At 44.3% G+C, this 19442-nt stretch overlaps 1 protein-coding gene across 1 annotated transcript in view; it reads left to right on the forward strand.

The window, feature by feature from the left end:
* Positions 1 to 14042, forward strand: part of LEPR (leptin receptor) — a gene marked incomplete at its 3' end in the record, with an annotated part of 40679 nt that extends 26637 nt beyond the window's left edge. Inside the window, exons 10-18 of the mRNA XM_082003089.1 lie at positions 2377 to 2525; positions 2773 to 2929; positions 3020 to 3102; positions 4659 to 4875; positions 6016 to 6198; positions 6744 to 6839; positions 7391 to 7493; positions 8217 to 8292; positions 13227 to 14042. Coding sequence (XP_081859215.1) covers positions 2377 to 2525; positions 2773 to 2929; positions 3020 to 3102; positions 4659 to 4875; positions 6016 to 6198; positions 6744 to 6839; positions 7391 to 7493; positions 8217 to 8292; positions 13227 to 14042 — 1880 coding nt within the window. The remainder of the gene's footprint in view (positions 1 to 2376; positions 2526 to 2772; positions 2930 to 3019; positions 3103 to 4658; positions 4876 to 6015; positions 6199 to 6743; positions 6840 to 7390; positions 7494 to 8216; positions 8293 to 13226) is intronic.
* Between the last annotated feature and the right edge of the window lie 5400 nt (positions 14043 to 19442).

The raw sequence follows: 19442 nt of genomic DNA on the forward strand, positions 1-19442 counted from the left end.
CAAAGAGGGCTGTTTTGTGCCTTTTTGACAAGCAACTTTGCTGATTATCTGCTGGGAGCCTTGAGCGTCAGAAAGGAGGGTGGTGTGAGGGATGGCGGGTGGAGATCCTGCACTTCTGTTGCTTAGACAATTTGCCAGGAGAACCTGGCACCTTGTCGGCGTGGCAGCTGGGTTAGTCTGTGTCGGGCACGTCTGTGCTCTCAGTTGGCTCTGCTTTTTTGGGGAAAGGCGGTGGCTTTATACAGTGCTGCCCGGTGAGGAATTCTAGCAGAACCTTAGAAGTTTGGTTTATTCAAGTCATCACTTTAAATAAAAAGCAGTGAATAGAATTGACTTACACTGGATGAAAGGTGTTCTGTATCATAGTAAAAGAAAACATACTCATTCTAGCACCACCCAAAATTTAAAGCTTATTTCATTTTTTTGTTGTTAGACTCTCCTCACTCACCATCTGATTAGTTAAAACAAGTTTCTTCTAACTTTGCTTTGTTAACAAATGAGGGGTTTGTGATGTTCATGTTCAGTCTGCTGGAGAAGCTCAATTTTGGTGGAATTTCCTGTTAGCAAAATGAAAACTTAACATAATATTTCCATTTATCATTGCATAATGTCTGTCGCCATCCTTTATAGGAGCTGCCTTTCTGGGCCATGTGTGCCGCTACTTTCCACAGTGGTGCACCCCATTAGTACCAGGCTGTATCTTTTGCTGATGGTACCAGGGGAAGTACCAGGTGCTAGCACGAATATAAGCTACTGTTGTTTAAATTAAAAACAGAATCATTTAGGTTGGAAAAGACCTTTAAGATCATCAAGTCCAACCGTTAACCTAGCACTAAACCATGTCCCTAAGCACCATGTCTACATGTTTAAATACCTCCAGCAATGGTGACTCCACCACTTCCCTGGGCAGCCTGTTCCAATGCTTGAAAAAGCTTTTGGTGAAGAAATTTTTCCCAATATCCAGTCTAAACCTCCCCTGGCGCGACTTGAGGCCGTTTCCTCTCATCCTATTGCTGGTTACTTGGGAGAAGAGACCAACACCCACCTCACTACAACCCCCTTTCAAATGGTTGTAGAGAGCAACAAGGCCTTTCTTGTAGTGAGGGGCCCAACACTGCACACAGTATTTGAGGTGCAGCCTCACCAGTGCCAAGTACAGGGGGATGATCACTTCCCTAGCCCTGCTGGCCACACTATTTCTGATATAAGCCAGGATGCCTTCTTGACCAGCTGGGCACATATAGCTTGACCAGCTCATATTCAGCCGGCTGTTGACCAACACCCTCAAGTCCTTTTTCACAGGGCAGCTCTCCAGCCGCTTTTCCCCAAGCGTGTAGCGTTGCATGGGGTTATTCTGACCCAAGTGCAGGATCTGGCTCTTGGCTGTGTTGAACCTCATACACTTGGCCTTGGATCCAGCCTGTCCACATCCCTCTTGTAGCACTGCCTGCCCTCAAGAACATCAGCAGCCCCACCCAACTTGGTGTCGTCTACAGACTGACTGAAGGTGCACTCGATCCCCTTGTCTAGACCACTGATAACGATACTAAACAGAACTGGCCCCAGTGCTGAGCCCTGGGGAACACCGCTTGCGACCAGTTGCCAGCTGGGTTTAACTCCATTTGCCACAACTCTCTGGGCTCAGCCATCCAGCCAGTTTTTTACCCAGTGAAGAGTACCCTCATCCAAGCCATGAGCAGACAGTTACTCCAGGAGAATGCTGTGGGAAATGGTGTCAAAGGCTTTATGAAAGCCTAGGTACACAACATCTGCAGCCTTTCCTTCAGTCACTAAGCGTGTCACCTTGTCATAGAAAGAGATCAGGTTGGTCAAGCAGGACCTGCCTTTCATAAACCCATGCTGACTGGGCCTGATCACCTGGTTATCCTGTACATGCTGTCTGATGACGCTCAAGATGATCTGCTCCATTTCCTTCCCCAGCACCAAGGTCAGACTGACAGGCCTGTATTTCTCTGGATCCTCTTTCCAGCCGTTCTTGTAGACGGGTGTCACATTTGCTAACTTCCAGTCAACTGGGACTGAAATGAAAAATGAAATGTACTGAAACTTGCCCATGGATTTCCGCCCCCCCCCGCCCCCTAAATAAAATGTTTATTCTCTAAGAAACTTTGATTTTGATATTTCAACTCAAGATTTTCTTTGGTGATTTTAGTTTGGGTCAAAATTGGAATGAATGGGCCAGCCAGCCCGGGTTGTTATGTGTTTGCATTATAGTCCAGCTTTACTTGGAGTAGCAGAGGCCACAATGTGTTACCTGCCACCCTCAGGACAGAAGAAAGTAAACCATGATGATTTGATTTAATAAGAAATGTCAGTGCAGACTTTATAGTAATTTCTTTTCTTTCAATTTTCTAGTGAAGCTGCTTCCTCCCTCCAGTGTTAAAGCAGAAATTACCAGGAATGTTGGACTGCTGAATGTGAGCTGGACAAACCCAGTATTTACAAACAATGATCTTAAATTTCAGATTCGGTATGCTGTGAACAGAGAAGCAATTACTTGGGAGGTACTGTCTTTTTTAATCTAGATTGAAGCATGAATTGTTGCAGTGTTGTCCTTTAGAGTGTTAGGCTGGTTTCTGTGGAACTTGTGGCATGCAATGAATCAATGGTTATAAGCATTTGCACTATCTAGCAAAGGAATATTACTGATTAGACCACTTTCTCATTGGATTAATTTTCAGGAATTTTGACTCTAACAGATGCCTAAACAGCTTTTTTTAATTCATCTGAATATTTTGACTTCTCTTACAGCTTTATGAAGTTTCAAATGTACCGGGATCAGCTGTGATAAAAGTTCAGAAGCTTTGTGTTGAGTATGTTGTTCAGGTCCGGTGCAGAGAACTGGATGGATCAGGTTACTGGAGCAACTGGAGCAGATCAGCCTACGCGCCTGTAAAAGATATCAAAGGTACGTGTGCTTTCACAGTGTGCTTGGATGGTCTGTCCAGCTTCAGACTGAGGTGTGACACTGTTCTTTCAAAACCATGTCATCTTGCAGCTCCCTTACAAGGCCCTGAATTTTGGAGAATTATTACTGAAGATCCGGCAAGAAGGCAGAAGAACGTTACGCTCCTGTGGAAGGTGAGAACAATTACATTTTGGTCTTTCACTTTGATCCCAAGACCATTGGTAGAATTGCCAAAAAAGGGAGTATAATAAGCACATACTGCTCTGGGAGGCAAACTTGGGCAGTCGCTGTTTATGGGACTTCATATGCAAGGCACTTGGGATATGACTTCTTTTGTGTCACTGCCTCTTGCTTGGCTAATACTAGAGGCAAGTAGAGGTTGCTGGTGAATGTTAATTGTAATACTGTGATACAAGGTGAGACGGTTCTGTCATCTTTGCTCAGTCAGCCTGTCTTGTGCTTTACTCCCTTCTGTTGCTGTTACTTTCCCCTCCTCACCCGTTTCTGTTTTTATTCCCTGTAATCTTGCAGCTAGCTGACACGCCTCATCCTGATTTTGTACCCTAATTGTTACCGAGTTTATAGTAATGTAGTAGGACAAAAACTTTCCTAGTGCAGTGTGATTGCTCTGGATGGTTGAGAGGTAGGTGAGGCTCAGCACAGACGTACACTGGCAACAGGCACGCTGCCAGACTTAGGAAGCTCAGAGCCCACCCTTCTGAAGTGAGCTGATTTTTGTACAGTGGACCCATCTGAGGTTGCGGTCAAATGATTCTTGCGCAGGTCCACTTGCGTGCACCGTGGCCACATTGAACTGCGTATGGGGCTGCATCGCAGCCGTGTGGAACATCCCGTTATTCCTTATAGTCCTCGCTACTTTAGGAGAACCCTCAGACCATAGAACCGTTTAAGGTTGGAAAAGACCTCTAAGATCATCAAGTCCGGCCACATCAGGGTTGGGATCTCTGGGCAGGCTGCAAGCTTCTTGCCTTTGTGCAGAGACCAGACCTGCTTTTGAGTTGTACTAATGCAGCTGAAGTGTCAGAGCTGTATGACGTGTTCCTGTCAGCTTATGCTTTCAGTGTTGGTTGTACAAATGCTATGAAACAGAGATGTAAAACGCAATGTGTTCTAATACTCAGGAAAAAGAATAACACGGAATCAAAGACTGTAAGTTATAATGAGGGATGCAGTCTTCAGCTGCCAAGTTCTGCTGACCAAGATCTCTGAGCAGAATGTGCCACTGACTCCTAGACAGCTGCCTGTGTAAACGCCACTGCAACTGCATGTAAACAGGGCAAAGCCATGTTAAAAGGTTAATGCAGGACGGATTAAAAAAAAAAAAAGTACATCAGTGACTGCCACTCCTTTTTGTCCATGTTTAATATGCAAACAGTCATCTGTTCCAGTTTTTCAATCCGGAAAAATACTAACGTAAAACAGTGAGTTACTATAGGAGTCTGAAAGTTTGTATTTCCTTGTCCCCCCAACTTGCCCTCCCTTCACCGGAAAGGTAGCAGGTAAGTGTGTGCACACTCAGAGAGAGAGTGACGGAAGAAATCAAGTCTTTAAATGGACTACGGTGCCTTTGCTAAAAGGACATTAGCCAGTGTATAGAGTGTAGAATTGGGTCATGTTTTCTTAAAATTGGAACAGTGCCTTCTGCCCAAACAACATTTGCTTTTGAAATCAAAGATGGGAAATTAATTAATGCCAATGTTCGCTGCAGCCACTGATGAAGAGTCAGTCATTGTGCAGCGTGAGCCGATACATTATAAAGCATCAGACATCAGGAAACGCCACGTGGTCAGAATATGTTGATAACGGCACTACCTTCTCATTTCCATGGACTGAACGCACACATACCATTACAGTTTTAGCCATGAATTCAGTTGGAGTTTCTTCAGTTAATTTTAATTTAACTCTATCACAGCAAATGAGCACAGGTAAGAACACCAATTTGTAACCATTTTGAGATGTGGGAAATGCTTTTGGACAGAGCTTTCTTTGTAATAAAATTCCCTTTGATAGAATAAAAAAAAGTTTATGATGAGACGTTCAGCTGTATATGGGAAACAGATTCTATGTCTTGCCAACAGAGCTATTTGAAAAATGAAATTTCCATCGCATGAAAGTCTTAATCACCTTTGGGTTGGGAAAAGAGTTGTCTTTCACTGGGCTGTCTTCCCTCCACTAAAAGAATATAAAGTAATTAATCAAAGAAAAGTAAAATCTTACTGTAGAACTGATCTTTCATCTACTTTGTTTTCGGAACAGCCAACATTCCTGCTAGGGAATGTTTTGTTGTTTCCAAGATGAAATATGGTCTTGTTTCTCTGGCTGCTCACCTGAAGGGCTGCCAGAGTACATAGTTTTCAGAGGTTTGGCTTTACTTCCTAAGCAGTCTCTTCATTGGTTCGGCTGCACTCTGCTTTATTAATAAAATAAAGGCTATTGCTTTTGAATACTTCAGTTGTGTAACATTCATGTGCAAATATATGCTGCGGGAAACATTACTGCAGTCTATTTGTAGAACCGTACTGCTGTAATGAAATTTTACAAGCATTTTTATGGATAAAATTCTTTCTGATGTCGTGTGTAAGCATATTCTGGAAACCCTGTGGTTGGTAGCAGCTATAATGGGAAGCATTTGTCCACCTGGATTGTGACCTTGATGTATTACATAGGGTTTAGCTTCCAGGCTCTCAATGTGTGCTCTATTAGCTAAACATTGACAGTTCAGTTGTTGATAATTTTTTGACTAAGGAGTGATAATTAAGGAGGTGCACATGAGAATCAAGATTTTTTTTTTTTGATGTCTGGTAAGAAACTTGATCTATTGTTTGGAATAGTTGGTGTAAACCAAGCTGTGGTGGCTTGAAGATAAATGTTTGCTTATGTGAACTAAAGACCAGGCTTTATTATACAGAAGATAAGAATTCAACAAGTAAATGATAAAGTGCTGAAACCATAGTAGTAGTTTGTCTGCATGTAGTTTATAGTGTACACCTCTCCTGGTAGCCCAGCTCTCATCTCACCTCTGTCTGAGCTCATAATTCACGGCTGTTTTCTCCTTGTTCTGCCAGTGAACATTGTGCAGTCGCTTAGCGCTTATCCAGTGAACAGCACCTGCGTGATTTTGATTTGGACGCTTTCACCTCAAATATATGTGATAACATCCTTTATTATTGAATGGAAGAACCTTAACAAAGAAGAGGAGATGAAATGGGTGCGAGTTCCTCCAAATATTAGTAAATATTATATTTATGGTGAGTGTGCACTTGAAAATACAATGTATTATGTTAATTGTTATGGAACAGAAAAATGTAGCGTTACTGAGCTCTTGGATTCCTTCCCCCCCAGCTCCTGTTTCTGATGGCTTTTATGGTAAGGACCAGTAGAGCAGTTCATGATTATCATTAGAGGACTGACTGTTGCATTAATAGTCAGGTTAACAGAGAATGAAGCTCAGGAGTGTGTTCATTTATTGGCAGTACAATAAAACTAGTTCTGGAATACAGAGTACACCAGCTAATTATCTTAAGTTAATATGTGTGTTCCATTTGCATTTTGACTTTAATCTTCAAAATTTTTACAATAGCTCCATAAAGGTGTTCATTCCATGACAGAATAATGCTAGGTTATCCAGTATAGATTAATAGTTTTCATCTTCTGATAGTTATAAAAGATGCCTTTCATTATTCCCCTCTCTGGACTGACCTGAACTCTGGTATGTGACCAGAGCCTCTGTGGAGGTAATTGTTTAAAAGCAGGATAATAGTTTTGATTCAAAAGGCTGATTCCCTTTTTCCAGATCACTTTATTCTGATTGAGAAGTACCAGTTCAGCGTATACCCTGTGTTTGCTGGAGGAGTTGGCAAATCCAGAGCAACCAATCAATTTACCAAAGGTGACTTATAGGATCTTTCTGTATGTTGTTTATGAAATAGGAGCTTGTAAAAGTGAAATTTAAATGCAGGAGAAGTCTGTATCATATCTGAAAAAAAAAAAAGTCAGTAATTAAGTAATTGTAATATAACTATGAACAGTGATACAGATTTCAGTTGCTTTAATGTGAAAACTTTGTGGGATTAGTTGAGTGAGGGACGTGAATTCCCATCCAGCTGGCTTAATGGCTGAGATCCCAGACCCCTGTGATTCTTCATTCTCCAGTTGTGGACTATTCCCTTATATCGTATGCTCTGATTTCATTTCTTAATAGCAAGGGAGCAGTGGGCACCTCCCAGAGGGATGGAGGAGTCACTTCAGCATTTAAAAGAATTCCTTCTTTTTTGTCTATTTGTTCTTACGCTAAAGGTTTGTTGATGTGCAATAAAACTGCTTATCAGGGTTTTTATGTGTTTAAGCTGTTGTTACTACTATTTATTTCCCTGTTGCAAACTATTTGTTCTCAGACAAATTATTTTACTGCATTATTATCTGAATTCCATTTATTTCCAGGTGGATACGAAAATGAGAATAATGCCAGCCTCTCTGTGGTTCTGCCAATAGTTATTTCAACCTCAGTTTTGCTGCTTGGAGCATTGCTGGTTTCGCACCAAAGGTAAGTTGTTGTCATACTAAAGTCCCAAAAGGCATTTAGCAGGAGTTGATGCAGCTTAGATAATGCCTGTCTGCTGGACTGGTGGGCAGGGTCTTTCTGGGGAAAGCTAGGAATTACTTTTGTCGTGTGACTGATGTACTGCACTGAAAGGCAATGTACTCTGTGGAATACAGCACCAAGAATTAGTGTGTCTTGCGTGCACAGGCTTGTTAGGTTGTACAAGTCAGACCGTTGCCCTTTCGGGCCTGGTGTCCTTGCAGTAAGATGATGTTTGTTTTCGCTGGGAAGTCTCCCTTCAGCCTGTACCACGTACTCCTTTTGCAGAGTGATGGGTGGGCAAGTTAATGAGCATCGTGTGCTTTGAATTTGTAAAGCACTCTTGAGTGCCATGTTTAATTGCCATCACAAACTAAGGTCTGAAGTAAGAGCCAATTGAAAAAATCCTTCTGAGTTTAGTGGAAGGTGGATTGGGGTCGTATTCGGCAAAGACTGCCTGTACCTTTTATATTTTGCAAAACTGCCACCTGGTATGTCATGTCTTTATTTCTGTATTTTTTCTATTAAATTTTGGCCATCTGTAATATCTAAAATGATTGTTTCATTATCATAGTGTCCTGGATAAATAAAATTGCACAGATTCCTTTTCTGACATAGCAAAGGTGAATGACAGCAGTACAGAATATGTGAGAACAGTACCAACTCAGAATTTACCTATTATTTCAGAATGAAGAAACTGTTTTGGGAAGATGTTCCAAACCCCAAGAATTGCTCCTGGGCACAAGAAGTTAATTTTCAGAAGGTGTGTATTTCCCTGGTGATGCTTCTTCCCCTGCCTCATGGGCCCGATCGCTCAGTACTGAATACTTTAACCTATTGGTTAGACTAGACCCTACCTGAATTGCTGAACGAAGCAACTTGGAGCCTCTGAAGTTATCAATACAGCCGTTCTCTCAGCTGTAGAAATCTAGTATCTAGAAATAGGCCAGGACCAGAGACCAGCACCTCTTTTGAATGTAGAGGGTGTTTAAATTTCAGGACAATTAGTAAATCAGTTGTAGAGTCCCATAGGTATAATGCTTGTGCGCCTCAGGGAGTGCCACGTGTGTGTATCCAAGGCCAAATTCTTTGCTGGGGTAAACTGCTGCTCTGTTCGGCATGTGAATCGGGAGCTGTGACAAAAAAGAGCCTTTGCATGGACTTAGCCAGTGCACAGCAGCAAAGTTTCTGATGGTCTCAGAGTTTGAGAGTGTGTAATCATTGAGACAATAATCGAAATTCAGTCCTGTTATTTCTAAAAGAAGGAGCATCTAATGGCAGCAGATTTTTCAAGTATTTAATTTGTGTTCCCAGTGAAGATTTATTTTCTCATCTTTTATTTTATTTTATTTAATTTCATTTAAACAGAGAATGGACATTCTTTGAAGTCTAATCATGGTCACTGCCTGCTGAATCATTGGGCCAGCTCCCAGGCTTCCTATACAGAATTGTTAGAAGATTTTTCTATCTATATTCAGAAGACAGAAAGCACAGATACAATACAATGCTGATTTGTTTAAACATAATGAATCCTGGAAGTAGCTCTGTCAAAAATACAAAATGTCCTCGCAAAAATTAGGAGCAAGGGCCATATTACAGACCAAAACATGGTTTGTCGCTTGCACAGGCAGAAGCACTTACTTTAGGTTTGGTGTCTTTAACTTTTGTTTACTGCCCGACTGACTGAGGCGGTGACGGGCACAGGGCTGAATGCTTTCAAGCCTTGGCTTTCGGAAGGAGTTGAAAGAGCCCAGCTCTTCCCAGGACGCAGCTATGGAAGCAAAGGCATCAGACTAGTTTGGGATTTATCCAGCTTAAGTGCGAGATCTTCCCAGTTATTGGTTTCACTTGAAAGTGTTGGGTTTTTTTTTAGTTGAGTATTTGTTCTAATTGAGAGCTGGCTTGGGAGTTTCCACTGACTCCAGGCACATCAAAGTGATCAAATCTCTTATTTGCACAAGTACTTGGTTGTCCCGTTATGGTCTTTTGAACTTTCTGGGTGCAGCAGCAACTCAAAGAATGCGGAAACTGGGTGTGTGGTGTGCCTCGCTTTTTTGTTTGCTTGCTTGCTTTTTCCTGAAAATACCAATGTGCGTGTTATTTATATGGCTTGCTATTGTTCAAGCATGCAGCATCATCACTGCAGATGCCTGAAAAATCTCTAACATTAGATCTGTGTTTGAAAAAACAAGCCAGAAATCCTCAAGGAAAATCTGATTTCGGTGGTGCTAGGGCAGTTTCTGCTTATTTTTTTACTTATATATTTTGTGGCTTTTTGATGTGCTAAAGTACTTACTTCTCTGATGCACCATGCTGTATGTTTTAACGTTAAATGAAACTCCTGGAAATCCTTCTGCTGGGGGAGGATGCAGTTGTGGCCGGATGGAGCGAAGAGCGGGTGTTCTCCAGGCTCGTGGCAGCAGTCCCACTGGCTGGCGTGAGCAGAGCCCGCGCCTCTGGCTTTGTCTAGAGAGCTAAGTGTGTTTTACCTGGGCAGGTTGTTAAATCCCAGACCAGTCTGACATGTCTGCTTCCCTGGCTGCATCCTGGGAAGGGCTCGGCTCTTTGAATAGCTGCTAATTGCAGGAGTGTGAGTGCCACCGGTGCACCTGTATTTGCCTATTTAATCTTTTCACCTATAGCAAAAGGAGCTCGTGACAATCCTCCCTCTCCCCCGCTGCAGAAGTGCATGAAGTTTGCATGTTGGATTTAGCATGTTGGAAATGATTCTCCTCGCCGACTGGTGGAGCCGAAATAAGTGAATTAAAGTTGCTGAAGTTTTAACTGGGGGAGGAGGGTAAAGCTGACACCCCGGTGCTACTGCTCCGTATTCATGTGCCTTGTTTCATAATTAATGGCAAAGAAATAATGCATGCAAGTATGAAAGAAATTGGAAGTTTGACATGGTTTTTGACAGCTTGTTATGCAGTAGAAAGCATGCCTTTCCGGTACGTTGTACTAATCTCACTGGAAAATGTTGCTTAATGTTAATTGCACTGAAGCACAGTGCCTGTCCTCAGATTAGCATGATCATCTCTCACTCACCTCATGAGTGTCCAAGGCCAGAACACATTCTTTGAAACCATGTGTTTAGGGCCAAATCCTGCCTTTGTGCGTGTGCGTGGCGTTTCCAGTAGAAAAAGCAGTGTACAGTACTTGTATGGTATTTTTCCTTGGCTGTAATAAGCATTGATTACATAAATAGCATATATACCACTACCAGAAAGTTCTGATGTCTTTCTGAAGGCAGTTGATGTAGAACTCCTGTCTTGTCCTGGTCCATATCAATATTAAATCCTTGAGTTAACATCTGATCAGTACTTTTTAGATTCAATATAGCACGTTTGGTGTTTGGTACTCCGGAACCGCATTTACAGAATATTATTTTTTCCCCGGTTGTATTGCTCACAGCAGCAAGAGGTAAAAATCGTAATGTAAAACAGGCACGTCTTGCATCTAGATTCTGTCTTGCAAGCCTTTACATGTATGCATAATGCCAAAATCATACAAATTCCTCTTATTTGCTCAATAAAACATTAAATAAAAACAGAAAAGCTTTAGGACCTAATGTTGGAGAAATTACTTAAAACACAACTACAGATATTTTACAGGGGAATTAATGTCAGTCTTGCAAAGACTTACACATATCTAAATTACCCTGCTACGTCCACGGGCTGATCTGCAATGTGTAAAGTCAAATATATGTGAAACTCCAAATCTGGTCGTGGCAGAATTAGGCCAATAGCATATTTTGATATATCTGTGTTCAGCAGCTAGAGTGCAAAGTCATTTTGACTTTTAACCTGTCTCAGACACGGTGACTGGCTTACAGCTCAGAGGGACTCTGTTGCTTATGAGACAAATAGAACTTAAAACCTAGGCAGAACAGGACAGCAAAATACAGCAATGCTTGAAATTCCTTGTTCGTCTGGATCTTGTTTAATTGGTCAGCAGAGTTTGGGAATTGTTGACCTGAGACTATGACTTTTCTCCTGAGTTTTGTGGAAATACTTTCTTTGGTTAACGCAGTTTGTGCCCAGGTTACAGCAGACACACTGTGGAAATACAGCACTTCACGCAGCCTACTCTGTAGCCGCTGGTGTGCTGTAGTTTCACGTTTTCTCAGGACGTTGGACTATGCATTGTATTTGATTAAATGTCTGACATGTTTTAATAAGTGATGTGTCTGAGTTGACAGATAGTGGCCTTTGCCAAACGACATACCTGTCTTTGAATGTGATGTATTTCATCTTTGAAGGCAATATTATCTCTGTGTTTTCCGTGGTACCCATATGCATTTATAAGAGCAGATACTGGGGGCTGGAGTGAGGGAGCAAGCAGATTTTGGAAGGAATATAAACCACCTCTGTTCAGGATAACCCAGCTGCCGGTTGTAGGAGGGCAGGTCTGTCGGGAGAAAACATGGTTTTTTGGTTGTCCAGAAGCTTCCCGATAATACGTTGCCTCTCGTTTTACAAATGCCACCGTGGGCAATGTAACCCTGAAGGGAGCGTTGGTCTGCTTTGGCACAGCAGTGCCCGTGTTCCTGCGCCACCTCGGAGCAAACCTGCCGGAGGGAGGATAGCTTTCCTCGGGCAGTTAAGATACGATGGTTATGGCTTGATGCATACAGGATGGTAGCAGCCTAGAGCTCATTTCAAGAGCTGGTTCATTTTATATGCGGTTATTGGCGTTATTTTGAAGACTAGGAGAGATTGCAGAGTGCAGGTCGGCTTCAGTGTGGGGAGGTGATGGACTTGTGTGAGGCAAGTACCGAAGCAGTTAGAAACCGGCTTGCCAGCTTTGCCACGTGACGGCATAGGCATTACTGACAACTAGTCTAGACTAAAGTAGTAGCCCAAGATAGGCAAGTTAGTATATGCTTTTTGAAAATTGTACACTAGCCTAAGTATTTTGACGTGCTCCTAGTTGTTCTGGCAGCTTTCCTGTTGTAAAATACGGTTTGCTAATATACACAAAATCTGGTTTTATCTATTTGTTTTGTCTTGAATCCATTAGGAAATACATGTTTTTCAAGTGAATTTTCCTTTGTAGCGAGGAGTTCCAGTTTTGCTGTATGTTTTATGTGCGAATATATTAGGTAGTAGTAAAGTATACATTTCTCCAAAATAAATACGTGTTTCTCTTCATGCAGTTCAAACATACAGCTGCTATTGAGTGCTCTAAAAATACTACGGAAAGGCTGAATTTGACCCTAAATCATATAATCCTAGCAGGGAAAGTTACTTTAGTTGACATGTAAATGATTAAGTCTGTAGTTTATAGAATTGAAATAAAAAGCCGAGGACACCTGAGGGGATAAGACCTTTGTCTTGCAAAGCACTTGCGTGTGTTTTTAACAATACGTGCATGTTTATTCATGTTGAGGTGAGTGGGACCATTCAGCTGCTTCTCTTTCAGCTTAAATGATACGCTGCCTTGGCTGGAGTACTGAGCACTGCACAGAACGCTTGCTTTGCAGCACTTGACACACAATCAGGTTCTCACTTTTTTGGTCTCGTCTCTCAATCTTCACCTACACATAGACATAAAGAAAAGAGAAAATGTGTTTTAGAGGATTTCCAACTCTTACTAAAACTATGGGGGTTTTGTCTGCGAGTCTTAAAACCAGTAGCTTCATACTGAAATAAAGCTATTTAATAATAGATGAGCATTAAAATATATCTTTTCTTCTAGCCTGAAACTTTTGAGCATCTTTTTATCAAGCACCCTGAAGCAATGTCATTTGAGCCTCTTCTTCTGGAACCAGAAATAGTGCTGGAAGACATCAGTGTTACTAAAGTGCTGAAAAAAGAAGACACGCAAGATTTTTTAGTAATTGATTCAATGTTTACAAAAATTCAAGACTCTGAACATGACTCTGCTTGCTCTAGCAGCCATTTCAATAGTAGCAGCTTCTCTGAGAGCTCCCATGATGACCCAATCAGTGGAGAAATTACAGGGCAGTCCGATATTAAATATGCTTCTATCATCAGTAACTCCAGATCAAGTGGGCTTTACGAACAGAAAATGAATCCGAGAAGTTGTTTTGATCGGTGCTTCTTAGCTGAAGAGACCTTAGTTACCAGCGCCTTCTCAAGTAGCTCTTGGGAGGTGGGCAATGGGGTGTTCCTCGTATTACCTGATCCGCCCGGCAGGCAGCCCAGCAAGACTCTTTCCCTTTCCCTTATTTCTTCAGAGGGATTTTCAGAGCCTTCGGATCAGGATGACGCTTTCACAGATGGCGACAGTCCTGAGCGGAGCCTGTATTACTTAGGGGTAACATCATTGGAAAAGAGGGAAAATGACATTTTTTTAACAGAAAGTTCTGGGGTGGTGTGTCAGTTCCATACAACCGATCTACTCAAGGATGGAGGGTTTCTTCAGCATATGCCTCCTAATTTAAATTCATTTATCCAAAGTAGCCTTAAGTATAAAGCCATTGTGCCATACATGCCGCAGTTCCAAATGACTGCAGCCAGGGTGCAAGAGACCACAGAGAAAAACTCTTAAGTCGTCACACCATAATTTGATATTTGTAATGGTTTTTTAGGTATTGATATGCTCCCCTGCTTTTCCTTCTCCTGACTTCTTTCGGGAGCTCTCCTGTTTCGAAGCTGGGTAACTGGTTCTATATTTGAGTGCCAGGATTTTAGTGGGAAGAAATTCCATTTCTTGACCTAATGTTCAAATGTGAGCCTTCAGCAGATCAACAGATCTTCAACATCTTCAACAGATGTTGCCATGAACATACCCAGCCACCACATTGCTCATCCGCAGCCAGAGCACAGCAGTACCTTCCATGTGTCGTCAGTGATGACAAGCGACTCTTCCTCCAGCCGGGGGGAGGTAGAGGAGTTGGGGCTTTTGCAGGCCTTGGTGTGGAGATGCCCAGACGCTCCTCGAGGGCTGGGAAGGATTCGAGCAACGTGCGCCAAATGAACACAGCTCCTTCTTCATGCATTTACGACGTGGCCCTTTACAGTCTTGTGGGTTGTGCCCGGTTGTGTAGCGGCGGGCTGCTTTCAATTTGCTGTTGTCAAACAGGACCGTGTTTGCGGGGGTTAGCGCAGTCTGTCGGCGGTACTGACCCACACACACGTTGCTTCTCTCTGTTTAGGCGTGAAGTATCTCTTCTCTTCAAACACGTCAGCAAACTGTTGCAAGAGCTTGTTCTTCTTTTAGGGTTTGCTTGGGGGACCCCAGGGGCAAGACAGAAAGGAGTGACCTAGTCGGTAGATTGAAATATATTCGTGTGTGGTGTTTGGGAGGGGAAAAGCTCGATTGTGTCATTTCGCTGGGAACAATCTGTGATGCCGAGTGCTACAGACTGAGTCGACCGGGATGCGGTGCAGCCACTGGATGCTCAGAAAGACTGCCAGGTTGTGGTACGTCGGTGTCCACTTGAACTGGTGGTAAGTGGATATACTGTACAAATACCAAATACATTGGTGAGGCCTTTTTCTCCAAAATCCTGATGTATTTGTTGCTTAGCTGACATCCGTATTAAGCTGAGCCTGTGAATATTCAGATGGCCCACGTGAAGAAGCAGTCGGAACGCTCTATTTCAGCTGTCAAAAGGGAGGCTCTGACTGATGATGGCAAATTTGTGGCTACTGTTATGTTGTCTCTCTTAAAGTAAATTGAAAATATTCATCAGTAGCATCAAAGAGCTGTAAAAGAAACTGTAAGGTCAGAGACGTGTGCTGAACAGTGCATCGGTGTATAGAACACTCCCTGAAGAAGTAACGGTTCCAGTAGCTGAAGACTTACGGTACTGCAAGAAGGGAAAGAGAATCAAAATTCTTGTGGCTACGTTAATTGTGGGGTGTTACCTGGGTAAAATGATGTACTTGGAAGTAAAATGTCAACATTTTTGTTGTTGAACATGAGATTCTAGTACAAATGGTACTGCCGTAAAACTAACGTCTCTTCCAAACCCCTTTCCTAAGAGCCCAGAGTAGAAAAGGCGGTCGTTTGATCCGAGGGTCCTGTATTTTTGATCTTTGGTGAGCTAGCCTGGCTCTGTGGACTTGGAGAAGTTGGTTTGCCTTCATGAGCCCTGCTCTGCTCAGCTGAAAAGCTTCAGGTGGGAAGAGAATTAGATCTTGCATCTCAGCTGTATTTTTCTGGGATAAGCAGGTAAAGAAAACCACACTTACTTGCAAGCCAAAGATATTTTTTCTACTTCATAGTAAATATTTTTGTATACATGCCTTTTCAAAGAACTACTTTGAGGAGCTAAGAATTACTATATCGTGTATTCCAAAGCTAAATTTATGTAAAACGTATGTAGGCAATGAAAAACAAAAGGGCAAACCCCAGCAACAATAATAAATAGTAGGAGAGATGTGGAAACACTTTAATACATAAGTGATAAGAAATCCTATGGAGCAAAAAGGACCAAAGCAAGTATTTATCTGCACTTTGAGTTTAACACAAGCTTTACAGAAAAGCCCCACTGCTGCTTCTCAAACACGCTGCTAACCTGGCTCTTGCTGGGTGTCTCTGTTTCTGGATGTTGAATATGACACCAGTCTAATGTACTTGTTTCAGAAATACTGTGTGCAGCGGGGGGAATTAAAACATGTTTTGTGTAAGTATCCAAAAGTCCTTGTCACTCGAAAATGTGATTGAAGGCTGCAGGGACAAACCTGAGGTCTTGAAAAGGTTCCTGCAGAGTTCTAGGGTTTACCCCGTGATTAGCACCCAGGTGAATGCTAAGCTTAGAATTCATCTGAAAAAAGAAATTCACTCCTGCCAGGCCGTGAACGTGACGCGGCACAACCTCCAGGGTGCGAAGAACGCCCTGGGAACGGACTCGGCTGTTGGATTCTGCCCTTCCTGATGGTTTGTCCACCAGATCCAACATCCCCTGGACACAAGTTTGAAGATGTGGGGAGGCTGGTGGAGGTCTGATGCCCCAGCTGGTGCCACAGGGATCCCTCATGTGGTGCAGGTGAATTTGGGGTGGAAGACCTAGATTCCTGCACTTCTCCTCTTGGTAACCTGGGATGCAGAGGTGATATGAGCTACTGAAATGCAGTTTTGTGGCAGCTGCCGTAGTAGAACCGTATCACCTTCTGTTCGGAGGAGGGACTCCCCTCCCCGTGCCCTGCAGCACACACATCTGCCGAAACGCCTTGCTCTTGGGAAGCAGAGGGGGTAGGGCGATCCCCTGTAGACCGGCATAATACATGCGTGGCTCATCAGGAGGTTCGGATTTCTTTAATTACTGTGTCCAGAAAAATCATTTAGTTGCGTTTGAAGATCGTCTTTCTCAAGAAAAGAAAAGCAGACATTGATTTTATCATACGACATCCTCATCCAGTAGCTCTGTAAGGACAGGAGTACCCTTAACCGTGGGAACGATCAGCTGAGCGCACCAGTGGAGGCTGTCCCGGGAACATGGGACAACGTGGGAGCTGACCTTCCCTGCCCCGTCACGCAGGACGCCGACGTGCCTCGGAGCCGATGGCAGGAGCGCGTTTGCAGCCTGGGCTTGCTGTGGTGCCTGCAGCTGTGCTCGAGGGCTGCTATCTTAAAAAAAAGAAGTGCAGAACGTCTTCCCTCGATGGAAGTTGGTAGATATGCTGATATTGCCACCTTTGGGAGCCCAGCCTGTCCTCCTGGAGAGCCTCTCTGCCATCCCAGTCATGGTTTTTTCCCAATGGCCAGAGCAAGTGGTGGTCCTGCGGAAAACACACCGGGCATTTAGAGAAATCCCTGCTGTGAATGTAAGAAAAGCCGCAAATATGAGCTGATCTCTTCTGCTTCAGCAAAAAGAAAAGACTTTTAAGTGTAATTACTGTAGAACCAAGCAAAATTTAATCCCTTAATGTAGGTGTGCCTTTTCTGAAACGCCCTCCGCACCCTGTCTCCAGTCCCCGCGTTTCTGAATAGTGCAGGTAAACCCGGGGCCCGACCCATAGTGAAGGGCAGGGCACGGCTGTACGGGTTTGTTCAGTAAATACCGCCCACAACTGGCGCTCGCTCCGGCATTTTCATCCGCAGTGAACGGCCCTTCAGTCCCGCTCTTCGCTTTTCTTTGCGCTTATATGAAGCCAAAACCCGCATGTCCTGAATGCACCGTCTGCTGCCGCCTGCCTCTGCCCTGGTCTCCGGTTACGGTTTCGGCCCCGGCCGCTCCTGCGGCAGCATCTGCCTTTGGGCGAGGAAATGAAAAGCTGGGCTCCGTTACCCCGTTCTCTTCTCACCGTTATTTTTTTCCCCTCAGCTTGTTTGTGTAACAGAGCCGAGTACTTCCTAGGCCATGTTAGATAAGGGTGTTTTATTCTGCGCTTGCAGCCGTCTCCTCCTCTCGCGGGGCAGCCGCTGCGTGTGCTTCGCGCAGGAGCAGCATCTCCTGCGGCTCGCTGCCCCCTCGGTGTGCTGGGGCCACGCTCCACCCGCAGCAACGGGGTTTCGCTTGTGCCAGTAGTGAGTTTGAGTGTTGGCTTTTAAGAGCAGATGCTTCGTTCCTTAAGTACACAGGAGCTCTAAATGCTGTACAGCAATTACACCTGCAGGCACAACCCTCTTCCAGGCACGTTTCTTACAAAAGTGAAATTTAAATGCATTATAACACATTTGAAATCAAAGTTATCATAACACCCCCAGTTCCCTCAGCTGCTCTTCGTCAGACTTGTGCTCCAGACCCCTCCCCAGCTCCGTCGCCCTTCTCTGGACACGCTCCAGCACCTCAACGTCCTTCTTGTAGTGAGGGGCCCAACACCGAACACAGGATTCAAGGTGCGGCCTCACCAGTGCCGAGTCCAGGGGCACGATCCCTGCCCTGCTCCTGTTGGCCACACCAGTGCTGGTACAGGCCAGGACGCTGTTGGCCTTCTTGGCCACCTGGGCACACTGCTGGCTCATGTTCAGCCGGCTGTCAGCCAGCACCCCCAGGTCCCTTTCCGCCGGGCTGCTCTCCAGCCACTCCTCCCCAAGCCTGTAGCGTTGCATGGGGTGGTTGTGGCCAAAGTGCAGGACCCAGCACTTGGCCTTGTTGAACCTCATACAGTTGACCATTGATCCAGCCCGTCCAGATCCCTCTGCAGAGCCCTCCCACCCTCCAGCTGTCTGAAACAGAACGGAGCCAGGGGTCCATGCGTGCCCAACTCTCCTGGGCTCTGGCCCCGTCGTGGCAAGAGTCCTGGGAGGCCCTGCCGAGAAGCGGGGAGACAGTAGGGAACAGGGTCAGGCCGCGATCGGCATCAGAGGAAGAGGGTTGCTGGGATGACGTGGCTTTTGGCTGGCGACCTTCATCTTCATCTCTGGTCTGCCGCAGTCCCCTCCAGCCGAGGCCGCTCCAGGCTTGGTGCCTGGGGCACGGCGAGGGAAGAGAAACGCTGCAGAAACGCGTTTTGGAGTGTCCCGAGAGCTCGGTGCCACCATAAACCCGGGGCTCGGCTGCGGGAGCAACCCCGCACGGCTTCTGTTTGCTTCTACTAGCGAAAGGGTTAGTGCTTCCCCATGGATACACCTATGCCCTTGCTACAAATAATCCAGTGTTAATTCCCAGTAAAGTTGGTCATTTTGCAGAGAGGTGGGGTTTTTGCCATGGCTCCATACCCACCAGGAAAGGCCTTTTCGATTTAAACAGGATAAGCAATTAGGGGGGGCCACGTGCGGCTTCTGAAGTACGTAGTAAGCCTTAACATTAAGTCCTCACAAGTGAATTTTGAAGAGCATTCAGGAGGATAGCGCATTTATCTAAGCAAATTGGTCAAATGTGTCGTTATTCCTTTTACAGTCACTTGCAGCTACAGTTAAATGCCTTTAAAAAAAAACCAAACCTGCAATTGATGTTTGAAGCAGCAAGAAACTGGTTCTCATGTTTTGTGCACGTGTAAAGTGTTCGTCTGTTTTTCAGCCGTTGATCTGTGCAGTCGGCCTTGGGTTTGAAAGTTT

This window comes from Phaethon aethereus (genome assembly GCF_964289735.1).
Source record: "Phaethon aethereus genome assembly, chromosome: 8".
Lineage (NCBI taxonomy): Eukaryota > Metazoa > Chordata > Aves > Phaethontiformes > Phaethontidae > Phaethon > Phaethon aethereus.